The 18,375-nt window shown below is 35.7% G+C and overlaps 1 protein-coding gene across 1 annotated transcript in view; it reads right to left on the bottom strand.

Annotated features, from left to right (window-relative positions):
* nr3c2 (nuclear receptor subfamily 3, group C, member 2) overlaps positions 1-18,375 on the bottom strand; it is a 130,948-nt gene that overhangs the window by 70,127 nt on the left and 42,446 nt on the right. The window contains exon 3 of the mRNA XM_056457692.1: positions 1,705-1,832. Coding sequence (XP_056313667.1) covers positions 1,705-1,832 — 128 coding nt within the window. The remainder of the gene's footprint in view (positions 1-1,704; positions 1,833-18,375) is intronic.

The following is an 18,375-nucleotide window of genomic DNA, read 5'->3' as shown; positions in this document are numbered from 1 at the left end:
AAATATTTTTCCGATTTTGGCACTTTTGGTCACTTTTCAGATAGGACTTGGGTTGGATGAATTGCTTGGTCGCATTGCAAATATGGCCGCCAAATGAACCCAGTAAAAATGTATTACAGTTGTTCACACATTATATTATTCAAACTGCATTTATGACTAAAAAACTGCACATATGTACAGTTGAAGTCAGAATTATTAGCCCTCCTGAATTTTTAGCCCCCCTGTTTATTTTTTCCCCCAATTTCTGTTTAACGGAGAGAAGATATTTTCAACACATTTCTAAACATAATAGTTTTCTGTCATGATGACAGTAAATAATATTTGACTAGATATTTTTCAAGATACTTCTATACAGCTTAAAGTAACATTTAAAGGCTTAACTAGATTAATTAGGTTAACTATTTGTGTTAGGGTAATTAGGCAAGTTATTGTATCATGATGGTTTGTTCTGTACACTATCCAAAAAAAAAAAAATAGCTTAAAGGGCCTAATAATTTTGACCTTAAAATGATTTTAAAAAATTAAAAACTGCTTTTATTCTTGCCGAAATAAAACAAATAAGACTTTAACCATTATCAGACATACTGTGAAAATTTCCTTGCTCTGTTAAACATCTTTTAGGAAATATTTAAAAAAGAAAAAAAATTCAAAGGGGGGCTGATAATTCTGACTTCAACTGTAGTTGTCATAACAGGCTAACAATACTTAGATACACACACCTTGCCCTCTAAAGTTAGCTCTGATCTGTACCAGTATGGATTAAAGAACATGCTAAAAAACGCAAACTAAAAGACAGGGACGAGTTGAAGCCTGCCGCCAATTTCAAAGGATATTGAACGATTGACTTCCAAGCTACACATTTTTTTTGAGAGACTGGGCAGAAGTTAATTAAAAAGTTCACTGTCTAGTTTTTAAAAATGTGCTAAGACTAAGGGGATATTTATGCTTTCATCTGAATATCCTTCAATTCTCTCTGTAACTGACAGCATGCCAAAGATGTTGACTATAGATATTTCAAGAAAAAAGCTGACTAATACCACCAAATAAAAGATTTGACAAGGTTTTGTTAAGTTTTCTTTAGGGTAAATTAACTGCAACAATGTTTAGAGTACATACAGGTGTTTCTTTGAATAGATTCTGAAGGTCTCTCGTGTTTTTATTCTGTTACACATGCTCTGTAGAGTCTCGGATGCGTCTGTTGGCTTAATCAGCAATTTGCACCTTTCTGAAGATGCTGTGATAGCGATGTGTTGAAGCTAATACAAATGGCCCACTTTATGTCCAACTCCCTCAAAGCATTAACAACATTTCACACCCCTTATAAGATACGAGTTATCCCACAGGACACTGCTACCTAAATTTAGAGGGGCAAAATCTAAATGTCTGACATCTTTGTATTACAAAGCCTTATACATGTGTAGTATATGCTAAAATTAGTTTACCATGACTTATATATTATTAAAAATGTTCCGATGTCCTTGTTTCCAGTTAACATTTAAAGAGGTTTATAGTGCATAAGGGTGTCTAGTGAAATGCATATCTCCTAATCATCCAGAATCACAGCAATCTCTATGAAATATAATGAGTAAATCAGTTATGAATTCATTCTTTTTAAATTGGCTTTTTAGCAAGAAAAATTCCCTTAATGAGACATAAAGACATTTCTGAACATGGTTTTAAAGTAAGAAAACAGATGAGTCTTACCTTCTACCGCTCTTTTGAAGAAAACTTTGCAGCTTCCACATGTAACAACCCCGTAGTGACATCCTGACGCCTCGTCTCCACACACCAGACACACTTTGGCTGTCGAAGACGTGTGTCTCAGTGATGCACTGAAACAAGAGCAAATAAATTCCAACCTGTAAATTGTGCTTGAGATATAAGGTGCAGGTGTTCTCATGGTCACAAGTAGTTCTGTTGTACTGTATGTGTTGCATTTGCAGTTCAGGGGTAACTTGGAAATTACAGAAACAGCTTAAAGCTTTTGAGATTTGAAAAATAAGTTCAAAATCATGGAAAGTCAGAAACAAGGTATATAGAATTAAATCAGCACTCTTTTATTCGATAAATCATTTATTTTATTTGAAAATTGAAAATATAGGGCAGAGCAGGGACGAAAGTACCATTTTTTTTAAATAAAAAAATAAAATAAAATTTAAAAGATAAAGTTTTCAGCAGAAATATATTTCTGTTGTGGTAACTAACTCACAAGAGTGATTTATCAAAATCAGGTGTTATTGTGTATCAATGTTGAACAACTCCAATATAACTTAAAGTGTTAAACAGAAGTTGCACATTTGACCCGATAGGCAGAGACGAACAAATAACATACGGTTGGGTCAAAAGTAACTCTACAAAATTTGCTAGATTTACTGGTTTAATCTTGTTTATTTTGAATATATCTGACTATTACCTTGTTAATGTTAACTGCAAACATATTTGTCCTTTATTTTTGCAAAAAATTATTAAACTACATTTTCATCGAAGGTTCACCTCCATCAAACGCTTCAAAAGCAACCAAACAATGCAAAATGTTACAATTTTCAAAATTTCTTAATTTTCTTGCCATTTAAACCTGATTTACTTTTAAACTGAAAAATTCAGAGATTGCAAACTTAAGGATGTGTTATTGTACTGAACAACTTTGATCATTGATCATTACAGTGATGCATGAAAAGAGAAACACATCATGTAAAAAGAAAAAAAAAAACCAAAACACTGCTATACAGTAATTTACTTTCTTAAAAACTGAAATTTGGAGCAAACTGCAGGACACCGTATCTAAATCAGGTGATATATGAAAGCTAAAGCAAGGGTTGCATGCTCAATGTTTCATTGCTGAAAAGCAAATTTTGTCGGGGCTCTGAGAAAATTGCTTTGTTACTTTAGTCTCACATTACTTTTGTCCCTGCTCTCCCCTATATATATATATATATATATATATATATATATATATATATATATATATATATATATATATATATATATATATATATATATATATATATATATATATATATATATAGGGCTATTTGGTGAAAATGGTAGCTCTACTTTTTTTGCAATTTTTTTTGCAATTTTTAAGACAAAATTATTATTATTATAAACAATTAGAATTGCATAATTAGAATTAATAGACTAATATTTCCGCCATGTCACTGACCTGCATTATATTCCAACAGAAAGCATAAAAATAACATAATGCCCATGAATAACACCGCAGGTCTGTGCTAACTTTGTCCTGCTCTGCAGGGCCATTTGAGCACAACCATTTTAGCGCTGCAGAAATCACGTAATTCCCACATTGTTATTGGGCACCCAAAGGGCATGGCATATGTCACTGACTCATAACGTATGCCTCGCCATTTCGCTCCAGATCAGAAGAATGGTCCATTCAAATTCCTCAACAATTACCCAAAATTCACCTGTACAGTACACTATTAAAGTTAAACCTACATTAGTGATTTCTGGTAGTTTATGTGACACTGAAGACTTAAGTAATGATGCTTAAAGTTTAGCTCTAAATCAAAGTAACTAATTCAATTATATTAAATGAGAATACAGCTTATTTAACGAACACTATCTTATTTTTATGTATTTTTTTTAAAATAGGCTAATTTTCAAACTTTGAGGTTTGATGAGTTGAGGTTTAGAATTTTTGAATCCATTTAGATGATCTCAGAGTTTGGCGGGGTGCACTTAACATAGATCATGGAATCGGATTAGACCATTAGCATCTCACTGAAAAGTGACTAAAGATTTTTGATAACTTGATAAAATGATAATATGCAGCAACTTTAAGTCAATATAACCTGCTTGCATAGGTTACCTAGCTGGGGACTATCGTAGCCTTTGCATAATGTCATTGTGCCATCTGCAGCCATAGTACGGTTGCAAAGATCCTTTATTATTACGCCAGAATGAGAATATAGTTCCTAGCCATACCAGCCTACAAAATATGAACTTTCAATTTTCCATCGATCTTCTTAAGTGGGGTCGCACATCGGATGCACTACTCAGCACTGCGCTGCAACATGCATATGATAGTTAGAAAGTAACGCACACCGGACACGCGCATTTGCATGTTATTTAAAATGAAACTATAACAGCTCTGTGGCGAAGCAAACATATGAACAGTGTCCTAAGTCATAGCTGGGCGCCGCGGACAGCAGCTGACTTGCGGCGCTGGTGTGCGTACCCGTTATAGAAATCTACGTTTAGAATTCTAAAATGCACGGCGCAGTTGCCAGGATGTTACTGGCAGTACATCCGGTGTGCGACCCCCTTTAGAGTCAAGCTTTAAATAGTAAGATTATCAAAACTTATTGATGAGTTTTGAGCGAAATGCTAATGTCTAATCTTATTCAATGACCTATGAATGGATTGAAGAATGAAAAAACTCAACTGTCTAGCTCTAGAAGAATTTGACAATTTTCACAAAATGTGTAGTGTTCCTTTAAATTACAATAACAGATGATGCCAATAGCCTAGTGGCTAAGTGTGCCAACATATAGCACTGTAGTGCTCATGGCGACCCAAGTTCGATTCCTGGCTTGTGGTCCTCTGCCAACACTTCCCCTCTCTCTGCTCCCAATATTTTTCTGTCTGTAACCTCCACTGTCCTATACCAATAAGGTGAAAAATTCCTAAAAAATAATTATATATTATAATAATATTTTCTTTATTTTTTATTTTTTTGCTGTTTTTTAAACAAACAAATGCAGACTTGGTGAGCAAATTTTATTTTAGAAAAGCATAAAAACCATCTGATCCCACACTTCTGACAAATAGTGTACTCTGCTCTGAGTTCACACAGAAATAAAAACCAAACCACATCAAATGGCATCAGAGAAATCAGAGAATGTTAAAAACTGCTGGAAAAAAGAGAGATTTTATATCCCATGCCCTCCAAACTGAAATTGAAACATTGAAAATGAAGCACACACACTCCAAATAGTCTGGCTGACTTGGCAGAAATCTGATTAAATTGCCCAGTGAAACCTGACATATCCAGAGCGGCCAGAGCCTCTTAGAAAGATGCCCTGCGGACCGGCTGAAAGTCACCCCTTTGACAAAAACTACACATAGCGGAGCTCAATTAAAATGAACAGTACGACTGGAACAATACTTTAACAGCGCGATAGGCTTAGCACGTAGCTCCTGCGCCCCGCTCTTTGATAATGAGCGTGCTCTCGTTTTAATCAGTAGTGCGCGGTAATTGTCTGGTTAGCATTCTGACAACATCCTCCAGTCTTAACAAGCCTCTGGGTCTCCAAAGCACGTTCCCTCTCAAGGCCTGGTGCGGGTAGTAACTTCACCGCATCTTTCTGACACAGTCGAGAGAGCTGATCTAATTCTCCCTCGTCCATCTAAACACACATTCAATTTGTTAGCCGGTTAGCAGGGGTCTCTTGCGAGGGAGTCGATTGGCAGGCCGCGGTGAGCTAATCGTCCCGGCGGCTCCGTATCGCTCTCTGTGCATGACGTGGAGAGGTCTGGCTGTATTAAACTGTTCAGCGAGACCCTCTCTTTCTCTCCTTCTACACCCAGTCTTCTTTGCTATGGAGTAAAAGATAAAAAAGACAAAGCAAAGGGCTGACAAGGTGACTGGAAGTAGGTCAGCGTTCATTGTTATGAAACAGATCGCCCTTATGACCGGCATATACTGCGAGATTGCCGCTGTTTTGTGCATGAGAGAAAAACAGCAATTAACGTCTGCATCTTTGGCTGGTGGTTATTCAGATAATGAAGCATATGTTTAACCTGCTTTTTCTTTCTCAGGAAATGTTGAAGAGAAAAAGAAATTTGTGTAAGTAAATTTGAGTTTCTTTCTTCTGTAAAACACAAAAGGAGATATTAAGAATTTTGGAAACTGGTTAATCATAAGAAACTCAAAGGTTTGAAGTCATCTCAGTAAACAGTGAATGCATGTAATAATATTAATAATAATAAGGCAGCGTGGTGGCGCAGTGGAGCAGTCACCTCACAGCAAGAAGCTCGCTGGTTTGAGTGCCGGCTTTGTCAGTTGGCATTTCTGTGTAAAGTTTGCATGTTCTCCCCATGTGTATGTTTCCTCCGTGTGCTCTGGTTTCCCCCAAATACATGCGCTATAGGTGAATTGGGTAAGCTAAATTGTCTGTTGTGTATGTGTGAATGAGAATGTATGGATGTTTCCCAGTGATGGGTTGCAGCTGGAAGGGCATCTGCTGTGTAAAACATACAGTATGCTGGATAAATTGGTGGTTCATTCCACTTTGGCAACCCCTGATGAATAAAGGGACTAAGCCAATGGAAAATGAATGAATGAATGAATAATAATAATAATAATAATAATAATAATAATAATAATAATAATAATAATAGTATAACATATTAATCCAGTAAACAACTACGATAATAATAATAATAATAATAATAATAATAACAATAATAATAATAATAATAATAGTATAACATATTAATTCAGTAAATAACTACAATAATAATAATAATAATAATAATAATAATAATAATAATAATAATAATAATAATAATAATAATTAAAAATAACAATAATAATAATAACAATAACAACAACAACGACAGTGTAGTGCCTATCACTGCACTAAATTTCACAATACAAGTAATCAGAAGGAAGCAAGTTTAAATAAAGTTTTGGGATGAAATTTACAATTCTGTAAACTTTCATTATAGCGGCTGTCTACAATGTAAAAAAAAAGACGTAAAATGTGCAGTATTACTGGCAAATTTGCAACCCAGGCTCATTCTGAAAACGTACCTCCACGGACGTTTCTGGAGACTGCGAAATACGTACCGGCGGCACGTTTTTCTGCAGTTTTTGTTTTCGCGAATCCGCCAGAGGTCGGCGTGTATGCTTTTCGAGTTCTCAGATTTCCCTCGCGGGTGCATTCACGCCTGCTGTTCTCGTGTAAACCCACCAGAGGCGGCTGTCGACTCACTTTTGGACAGACTTTCTGACTGACTGAGCGAACGATAGGCTGACCCATATGGACGGCATTCCGGCTCATTCGATAAAATTGGTTGGGTTTAGGGAAGGGGGAGGGTGGGTTAGCCGATCGTTCGCTCAGTCAGTAAATGAACAATTACAACTGTGCTGTAGCTTTACACCACAATTGTAATTGGTAATTTACAATGCACTTGTACTGTAAATTTAACAGTATTACTCTAAAAAATGGCTAGCAATAAAGTAAAATTTACAGCAATTTTTTACAGTGCATTTAATATTGCAAACATCTGCATTCGTCAACTGTTAAAGTGTTATTGAAACAACAGTTTGTGTATTTGTGGTCAATGAGTTTACATGTATAGCTTAGAGCCCTATCATACACCCAGCGTAACAAGGCGCTAGACGTGTTTGGCACGATGTGTTGCTGTTTTCAGACCAACGCAACCCTAATTTTCAAGTTTTGCCCCACATTGAAATAGCCAATCCATGTGCGCTGCTTTGTGTGCTGGTCTAGAAAAGAGGTGTGTTAAGGCGCAATGTTGGCATGTTGCTATTTTGAGGAAGCAGAGCACGTTAGTTGTGTGCCTTAAACACGTACATGTTGCTTAATACACACAGGATGTACAAAGATACACACATATCTTTAAAAATGAAAAACTAAAGGATTGAAATATTACAAAAATTATTATTTTCTACATAAATATAAAAACACTGCCTTCCATGCCTACTTCATCTCAGTTTTTTTTCAGTTTATTCATGACAACTTGCTTTTCTATGTTATTATTATTATTATTATTATTATTATTATTATTATTATTATTATTATTATTATTACTATTATTATTATATGCATATTTATATTTGTTTTATTAAAACAAGCTTAGATTTGTCTTATTATTGTTCATTTATTCATTTGCTGGAAATTAGAGCTGAATTTAGAAATAGTTATTAAACGAATCTTTGTGGTTAACAAATTAAATTAAATATGTAGGCTAATGGATGTCTTCAGTAAGCGTACAACAGCGTTTCCTTATCCATGAAATTAAAGGAGTAAGTGAAGTGAGAGAGAATGTAACACGGCCAAATGGAGGAGGCTTGTTTTTTATCCTCACGCAGATGGTCTGTTTAACTGTTTTCTCACTAGTGAAGCATTCGATTTTTCAAATAGCAAATGCGCCATGGCGCGACGCAACTGACTTAAAGGGAATGGGAGATAAGTCTCTGATTGGTTTAATGCACGTTATGCCCAAAACACATCCATAAATCATTGGGAGAATAAGCACAGCCCTGTTAGACAATGCGCTGCGGCGCAAACCGTATTTTTCTGTCCTTAAAATAGCAAATGTGGATTTGGACACGCCCTAATAAATGCTTTAGCCCCATGCGATTTAGACTTTGCGCCTAGATCATTAAAATAGAGCCCTAGGTCCCTTATTTAGCAGGGGTCGCCATAGCGGAATGAAGTGCCAACTATACCAACACATGATTTTAAGATGCCCGTCCAGCCCCAACCCAGTACTGGATAACACACTCTCACATTCACATACACACACACAAACACACACTACATACACTACAATCAATTTAGTTTATTTAATTCACCTATAGTGCATGTCTTTGGACTATAGGGAAACCGGAGCACATGGAGGAAACCCACACAAACAAGAGGAGAACATGCAAACTCCACACAGAAATGCCATCTGACCCAGCCTAGACTCGAACCAGTGACTTTCTTTCTGTAAGGTGACTGCTAACCACTGAGCCCCCATGAACCATGTACAACAAGTGCTGATAAATATATATATAAAAAAAAATTCCATGAAGAAAAGCTGACCACGCAGGAAAGCCGTAATGATGTTTGAAGTTGAGTTCTTATGATGTTTGACATCAAAACATGGCATTTTGTTATTGCTTGTGGCTTTTTGCTCAGTAGAAGAACACAACGTCTTACAAAATACAGTATGTTGTGTAAGATGTTACATGTAAATGCCTATTTATGCCATAATAAGAACAAGGGGGTTGAAGTGAGGACAGTTGTAACTACCCACAGGTGCTGGCATTTCACATCCATTTTTATGTACCATGAAGCTTGTTAGATATGCATTTTCATCTTTGTATATATTATTATTATTATTGTTATTGTTATTATTATTATTATTATGATTATTATTATTATTATTATTATACCTATAACACCTTGAGTGTGTATTCCTTTCATGTAACTCAAAGGTTTGCTGTCAATTCTGCTTATACTAAGGCCATAATGGCTATAAAAATTGTTCATATGTAGTATGTTGTATGTATGTTAACAGTTATACGCTGTGAAATAACTGAAATCATACAGAATTGTGATATATATTTTTGTACATTAATACATAATCAGATTCCAATATATATATATATATATATATATATATATATTTTTTTTTTTTTATACCATACATACATCAGAAAGATTTATAAGAATTTGTATTGGGCATATTAGACTTTGCTTTATGATCAGTCAAGTAAAGACCAGCCGCTGATTTGAAATATCATCATTTACACATGAAAAAGAAAAGGGTTCTATTATTCGCACTTCATTTAAAATATAAGAGAATTGGAAAGATGATGTATCTTTTATCTGGATAAATTGATTTGTGATTATACTTTTTTTAAAGGATAGATCTATTGATTCTCGAAATCATAATGCAGCAATTGGCTGAGGGCAAGACAGCAGCATAACGGCGTCATCTGGTTAATATTCAATGATCAGCCATTTGAGCGAAATGCCATTACAGTTGTAGTAGATGTAAAATATTGTTAAACAGTATGTGATGACATCACATTTGTTGTATTTATACAGTTTTTGCGCTGTCAGGTTTCAAAAGTATTGTATGTTGCATTTGTATCTTAAAACTATATATTAGAGCCATAAAAAGTGCAAAAATGATCTCTTAAAAAGAGCACCTTTATTTTTAAGTATAGATTATTTTAAAGTTTTAAATAAATAAGTAAATATTAAAAAAAAAAAGATTTCTGTAAAATATTATTATTTTCTCCTATTTAATACAGCTCTCATGTATGAACACGTGTGTGGTTGGTACAGACTTTCAGTATCGCCTTCACTTGACGAAATCTAATCCTGTTTATATCAAATAATTTATTACAAAAACTGACTTCTAGAAACTGTAAAAAAGCAACAAACATCTTCAAGTGAACACTTTGTTGCATATTTCCAGCTAGAAACACATTTCTCTTTCATTTCTCTATGTTTGAGAGTTCTGTACAATAGAGATTCTGTGCTTCTATTTGTCAACGTCATTATGGAGGGCCAACACAACCAAAACATGCAACACGTCTTTCTGTCAGGATGTTGTCAAGGGTCCCAGATGTGGCATCGGTTGTAAACCACTATGGCACATTATATAGAATAAAAAGCTAAATAAATCAAATCTTTTTTTCTTCTTTTTTTTTCACCATAAGATGAATTTAAATCTGAGTAATATTCAATGATCAGCCACACTGAAAAAAACTATTCATTGGAATTACTACATTTTTTTAAGTGGTTGGAAACGATTGATTTGGTTCTGAATTTAAACAAATAAATTAAGCTGAACATTACTAAATGTAATTTGTTTGTTTAAAATCGGCCCATATAATTTGTTTGCAACAATTTTGCAAAAATATTATGAAAAATGGGGCGACGCAGTGTCACAGTAGTGCTGTCGCCTCACAGCAAGAAAGTTGCTGGTCGAGTCTCGGCTGGGTCAGTTGGCGTTTCTGTGTGGAGTTTGCATGTTCTCCCTGCGTTCGTGTGGGTTTCCTCCGGGTGCTCCGGTTTCCCTCACAGTCCAAAGACATGCGGTACAGGTGAATTGGGTGAATTGTTCAGTGTATGAGTGTGAATGAGTGTGTATGTAGGTTTTCCAGAGATGGGTTGCAGCTGGAAGGGCATCCGCTGTTGGCGGTTCATACCGCTGTGGCGACCCCAGATTAATAAAGGGAGTAAGCTGAAGAAAAAATGAATGAATGAATGAATGATTTTGAAAAATGACATGAAATTCATAACAGATGTAACATTTTGTTAGAAGATACCCAATGACATTTGTTTTCAAATTTGTTTTAGTACAGTCTTTGCACTTTCATGTTTCTAAAGTAGTACGCGTTTGTGTCTTAAAAGTATATATTAGTACCAAAAGCAGAGGTTCTCAATCTCAGTCCTGGACATCCAGTGTCCTGCAGATTTTAGCTCCAACCCCAATCAGATACACATGGGCTAGCTAATTAAGCTCTTACTAGGCTTTCTAGAAACATCCTTGTAGGTGTGTTGAGGCAAGTTGGAGCATACAATCTGTAGGATACTGAGTTTGAGAACCCTTGACCTACAGTCTACATATTGTATTTGTAAGAAGATGATATGAAGTGAGTTGAGCATGGCTGATGTTGTAGAAATATAATGAAGCTGGGAATTATAAAGAAGTAAATCAAATGGTGCAATTATTTTGAAATTAACCCTTTTGCTTTGATTTGAGATTCCAAAAGAGCAACCAATTTATTTTAAAATGTACTCAAAGTATTACATTTATGAAAATAGTACCTTGTATGTACTGTACTAGTTTGTACACACAAAATTATTATTACTGTTGCTTATTTTCATACGCTATCCAGTTTAGCTCCCTGAAGCTTATTGTTGTTTTTATGAATCACCATTCCATCCTATATTAAATGGATAGTGACAAAAGTGGCCATATATCATCTATTCTGAACATTAAAGTTAATGGAAAGCCCCAGGGGACATGACAAAAATACCATCCTCCATTCCATTTAAATGAGTGCAATTACGTCCGTTTAATTGAGATGATACGATAAAGAGATTCATCAAATTTCTATCTTCTAAATGTGTACATTTCACATTTAATCTCATACGTTATGAAATAATATATCTAATGTGCAACAGGAGTGACCCAATTGCATTTTTTCAGCAGAATCCATAGGCGCAAGAGATCTGATGATTATACTTAATAACCGAGTTTCATGGATATAAACAGGAAGCAATGTTTTATAATACTGCACCCTAATACGTAAATACGTATTGTTCCCTGCACAATTATACAATCCCAATTCTTTCAAAGGAAGTAATTGTGAATTAAAACGGTAGTGATCACTTACCGGTCATGTACAGAAATAATAACACCAATATACAAGCCAACTTGGAGTGAAATGCAGAGTTTCAGGCCTCCGCTATATTAGTTGGGATCCTGAATATTTATCGCTGCTTACGTGCTGCCACATCAGCTGAGATGTGCAGAAAGATACTGGCATGGTGGAGAAAGAAGACTGACAGATGGATCAGGAATGCAAAAATAACAAACCATATAAGCGCTCCAATGCACTGCGCCGGAGCTGTCAGGTATCAATCTCGACAGAGCGCTAAAGCAGCAGTCTTTCCCCAGCTTCTGTGCTGAGAAACGGGCAGAAATAGAACATGCAGCGGTAGTTACGCTGAATTTAAACCATGCGAGCAGTTCTCTATCAGTGAAGGTGACTGTAAAGTTAGCAGACTTCGCAGTGCACCGATCTTAACCCAAGCCAAAAGCCAGAGAAAATGAGTACTGCTTGGCTTTAAGAGGATGGCCATTCATTGTGCTGTTACCGACAGCCACCTCCTCTCCGAGTCTGGAGTATTTATGTAACACGACTTGGAATGCGGCAAAAAGCTAAAGGTAGATTAGGTAAAACAAACAGGGGAGAGGACAAATGGCTTATATAAGCGAAGAGAGGCAGTCTAAACATTATCGCTGCACCCACTCCACGCACCACGCAGAGCGCCCCGCAGAGGGAAATTATGGTCAGCCCCGCAGAGAATTATGGGTCCCCGGAGTGTTATTAAGACCAGGATCTACCAAAGGGTCAACTGCAACCTCAGTGCATGTGTGTGTGTGTGTGAGAGAGATGCATTTACATCCTCTTAATATAGCAGAACATGAATTCATATCCACTGGGGGTGATGTGAAGTGGGCCAATATGGCTGTGTCTACTGTAGCTAATGCTATATAAATATAAACAGTGAAAAAAGAATCTGTGGAACAAGACAGGCAGTTGAAAAATGTAAAAGAAATTTATTTAACTTTTAAAAGTACCTTTATAGTATTTGGTAATTACGCACAAACTTAAGAATTATGATTGTTTGTTTGATTCATTTCTGTATCAGTGTTTTGTGCTTGTTTCACTAAAGAAATTACAACAAGAATCAGGTTTCAGATTCAAAGAAATATACTGTCACACTGTAAAACCCAACAGTCAACTTTATCAAATGAAATGAGTGTAGTTAGCTCAAAATTGACTGAAAATTAATTCTACTCATTTGAAAAGAGTTTTGAACTCAGTGTTGAAGGTAATGAGTTAATTAAATACTCCATTACTTTAACTTAAATGGAGTAAGTTCACAGTACTCATATACATGTTTTTTTTTTTTTACTTAAATGGTTTGTTGCAATCAGTTTCCTCAAATGGTTTGAGCTACTTAACATTTTGGTATTTACAGTGTATTAATGAAATTCTTCTTAACTGTTTTTTTATATATATATATATATATATATATATATATATATATATAAATTTTTTTGTATTATTAATTATGTAAAGTGATTTTTACTTTATAAATAAACACTATGGACATGTGCAGAAATGTTTGCTGATATTGTTTTAGTAGTCAATTACTCAATAGTTGATATTATTATAAAAAAGTGAGTAAACTTGTTTCTTTTCAAGCAATTCGTTGACTTTACTTACAAAAGTGAGTACCTTAAACAGGGTCACAAAACACCAAAATGCATTTTCTGAGATGTTGACAGTCATATATATGTCCCACGTTGCTAAAAACACTATTAGGACACATATATTTAACTAAAAAGTGAAAATTGGTTGTTTTTGCGTTGTTTAGAGCAAATTCGTTCCTCTGGATGAAAATTGTAGAAATTTTGAAGCTACGTCACGGTGATGAGATCATTGTGTAAATTCCAGTGTGGAAACTGGCTGCCTGTACCGGCTGGTACAAAGTGACATTCCTGAGACAAGACTTGGTTCGAACCAATCAGCGTGCTCTATTGTGAACGAGATGCAACTTCATTAATATGCATGATATAGGCTCGAAGACTGCTTTTACCTGTTAGGAGTGCTCAGAGAGATGCCACGTTGTGTTGCCAACCGTAATTCAAACAAGTAGTAAAAGATTTGTTTAAAGACGGGGGTCGTCAGTGTTGCGTTTATAAATGCGATAAGAGCACAGCTCACGTGTGGACCCACATGTGTGGATTACAGTGGTCTACTAACACGCGGCAAAACATGTTTGTAAGGAACATTTTTTTTACCTGAGAGCTTTTCGAATCAGGAAAGAGTGAAATCCGGATTTGCCACTTGTCTCCTTTTAAAAAAAGAAGCGGTTTCGGTTCGTGATGATTGTCCTGTCTCTACGGATTTGGTAAGTGTGTGATCAATGTTCTTTGTTTATGTTTATTCAGATGGCAAAGTTAGTTTATTCGTCAGCAGTACTTAAAAGTTTACAGTAATATCACTACATTATTGTGGACTGAAAATTCTCCACTTGCACACAGCTCTCAGATCTGCTGTAAATGCTGCTCTCCAAATCACTGTCTATCTCCCCTGCATCTGTGTTTGTGTTGCTGCTGTGAAAATCAGAGTGTGCATGTAATGAAACTCCCCTTTTCATTCAAACCCTTCCCTCTTTTGCCAAAATTAAGATTTGCAACCCAGGCTCATTAGTAATATGTACCCCTAGATACATTTCTGGAGATTGCAAAATACGTCCCAGGAGGTATGTTTTTTTGCCGTTTTTGTTTTCACAAATCCACCAGAGGCCACACCATTCCCTAAACCCAACACATAGTGTTTTCAAAAGCACAGGTTGACCTGATCACCTCCTTCCCTATACCCAACAAATCCAGAAAATGAAAAGCTCTCGTCTGATTTTTAACCACATTTTTAGACCTTACCATGTTCTCACCCTGTTATTTACTTGTTTATTTATTACATTTTTTGTTGCCTTTTGTATTTGTTTTACCAGTTTTCTGGAACCGTTCGTTCCTGGTCAACTCCTCTCTGCATCTCTCCGCCCAATGAGATCACCAGGTATGACTGCCTATAATCAATTGCTGTGCTTCAGTTCTGTGGTGACTAGTAAACCCAACTGCAATTTAGTTATTAATTAGTTCCTGACTGGTCTTGACTCATCATCTGTACTTACTACAACCACCCACCATACATGAGATCCACTTGTCTACTGGTTGAACATCATCATCATAGTTCTATAACAAGTCTTGTCAGTCTGTTAGAGATATACACACTATTTAATGCAACTTGTGGGCCAATTTAAAACAGGAACAAAAAAAATAAATAAATATGATTTACTAATGTTTGGAAGCTGCAAACGTTTCAGATGACAAAAATCCACTAGAAAGTGCTGTTATTGCACATCTTAAAAATGTTACTTACAGTAAGTTTCATTGTATGTTTAAAATGTTTGTACATGAGATGTTGAGCAAACTTACGATGGCAGAAAGTTTGACCATATGGAGATAGATAGATCAATTCAATTACACATTATGGACATCTTTAAGGTGTTTTGTAGGATTTATTCAGTGTTGTGAAAAAAAAACTGCTTGAAAATAATCGTTTATTTGTCGATAATATTCGTTCTTATAAATATCATTAGTTTGAACAGTAATAAAAGCTGTTATCATCAAACTGCCCCATATTGTTCTATAAAATAATGTTTTATTATTTGGTGTTCACTTTGAACACATTTTCTTGTTGTATTCTACTTGTTGACAAGACTGTTATGTATGATTCTTAACAGATTACATTTTCAAGAAAAGTCACACTTTTGGTTTCACTCCATGCAAATATTCCCTGATCATACTTTTGACCTTTGTCTTACTAAGCCAAAGTACAACAATGGTGTTTAAGATATCAAAAATATATCCCTATATTTTATTCCCTACACAGTTATACAAGACATAATCAAGAAAGTACTTCAAAGTTATTATTGGTTTACTTGATTTTCCATTAATTTGTGCATTTGTTAGAATGTTTTGCTGCATTTCAAGTTTGAAAAAAGTCATATTTTATAATGACATATTGTATTTTCTGCAAATAAATGGTCTCTAAACAATAATATTCTTGTTTGAAATTTTGAAGACACATAATCAGTAGTTCCTAACATAAAATACAAATAAATAGCAATAATTCAAAGTGGTCTCGTATTTTTATTTTTTAAATACTGCAATGAAGTCAAACTTATTTCCTCATTATCTTTAGGGATAGTTCATGCAAAACAGAAAATGTTATGTCATTTGTTACAGATTTTTCTTCAGAATATATTCTTTTGTGTTCAACAGAAGAAAGAAACTCATAAAGGTTTGGAATCACTAAAGGCTGAGCAAACAGTGAGTAAATATTTTTTTGGGGGGGCAAACTATACATTTTACATAGCTAGCTTTGCTTCTGGTATATTGAAAGAATGTGATAAGATGTTTAGAATGATCTGCAAAATATTTACAATCTTTACTCCTAACCCAAATATTATAGCCTAACATTGTTATTTTTCAAAAGTTATGCATCGTGTGATTATTGAGGCTTGGATTGTCAGTGCAGTCGGGAAAGAAAAACATTCAGAAACATGCTGATCTCTTGTTGTGTTACAGTGCTGAGCATGTAAACAGTAAGTGAGTAGAACCACTTCAGTCCATCAACATGAGCCCTGCAGGTATGCCAAGACTGACAAACAAGTTGACTATGAATTTGACACCCTCAATTTAACACAGCAGCACTTGCCTGCAACTTATTCAAGCACCCATGTACTTGCATATGATGTAATTGGGAGAAAGAAAAAAAATGAATAATGAAAAACTTGATAGACAAGAGATTGCTGACAGTGTCACCAGATATGTTTTCCACAGGGTGGACAGCATAAGTTAACTCAGTTTTGTAACTTTGCTGTTGTTCAGTCTTTTTTGCATCCTTAGGTGATTCTAACATGCCCTGCGACTCCCCAAGCCTCTTCACTTTCGTCCGCGGCCCTCCAAAACCCCGCCTACACCTCCCACTCCCCCTTTACTTTCATGTCCGCGAACCCCCCAACCCCCACCTATCCCATTGCCTGCGAAACCCCCCCCCCCCCCCCCCCCGCCTTTTCACTTTCGTCTGCGACAACCATCAACCCATTCCCCCCCTGCCCCCTGCCCCCCGCCAACACTCTTCACTACTGTCCGCAACACCCCTCCGTTACCTCTCCCTTCTCTGGTAACATGCCAGATCTTTTACCCCGATCTGTTCCGGGACCTCGCAATTTACTAATTAAGCACTCTGTTTACAGAAGGGGTTTATGGGGGGATCGATCAGTCGGTTAGACAGTCAGTCAGTCACTCAACAACAGCCTCTGGTGAATTTGTGCAAGATCAGCAGGCGAGAATGGCATTCACAAGAGAAATTTGAGATCTGAAAAAGTGTACACAGTGGTGCATTCACGGAAACAAAAATAGCAAAAAAAAAAACGCACCTGCTGGGATATATTTTGCGCTGTCCACAAATGTATACAGGGGTACGTATCAATAATGAGCCTGGGTTGATTTATGTGAAGCTCAGTATGCCAGCGCTGTCACAAATGCACAGCTGTGATGTTGGAGCATTTAAAAAATGCAGAGCGCCCATCGCTTTGTGTAAAACGGATGCTCAGGGCCTCGCTACACTGCTGGTATTTTACAAAACACGGCACTTCTACTGACAACAACTGAAAATAAAATCTGAAAAAAAAACACTTTAATGGACAGTGAACATACACCCTAATGTAAAATGTCATATTGTCTGTAGTAAATGTGCCCCCTGACCTGACAAGGGGGAGTAGAAATAGGTGAACAAAGTCAAATTTACCGATGTGTTTGGGTTTGTTTGTTATTTTTTTGCATAAAAGTGTTCTTGGACCTTCGTATAATTACGTTTTATTTAACAATTACAATGTTTTTGGTTCCTAGATTTTGAACATTGCTTGACCATTGCTATTTATGGAGGATGAGAGAGCTCTCTGACTTCATCTAAAATATCTTAATTTGTGTTCTGAATATGAACAAAGGTCTTAGCGGTTTAGAATGACATGATAGTGTGTAATTAATAACAGAATTGTCATTGTTTTGGGTAAACTAATCCTTTTAGGTATGCTAATCAATGAAAAGATGGAATGTGTTATATTGACCTATTGTCATTTTCTGCAAATAAATGATCTAAATGGTAATAATTTGTTATAAATGATAATATGATAATAGTTTGACGTTTTGAAGATGTATTATCAGTAGTTATAGAGGCAATAAATGGCCACTTTAAAAAGAAAGCTTTAATCAAAGGTTTAGAACAAG

The sequence above is a fragment of the Danio aesculapii genome, chromosome 1, assembly GCF_903798145.1.
Source record: "Danio aesculapii chromosome 1, fDanAes4.1, whole genome shotgun sequence".
In the NCBI taxonomy this organism is placed as follows: domain Eukaryota; kingdom Metazoa; phylum Chordata; class Actinopteri; order Cypriniformes; family Danionidae; genus Danio; species Danio aesculapii.
The sequence above is the reverse complement of the archived record's forward strand: the minus strand, read 5'-3'. Positions and strand labels throughout refer to the sequence as shown.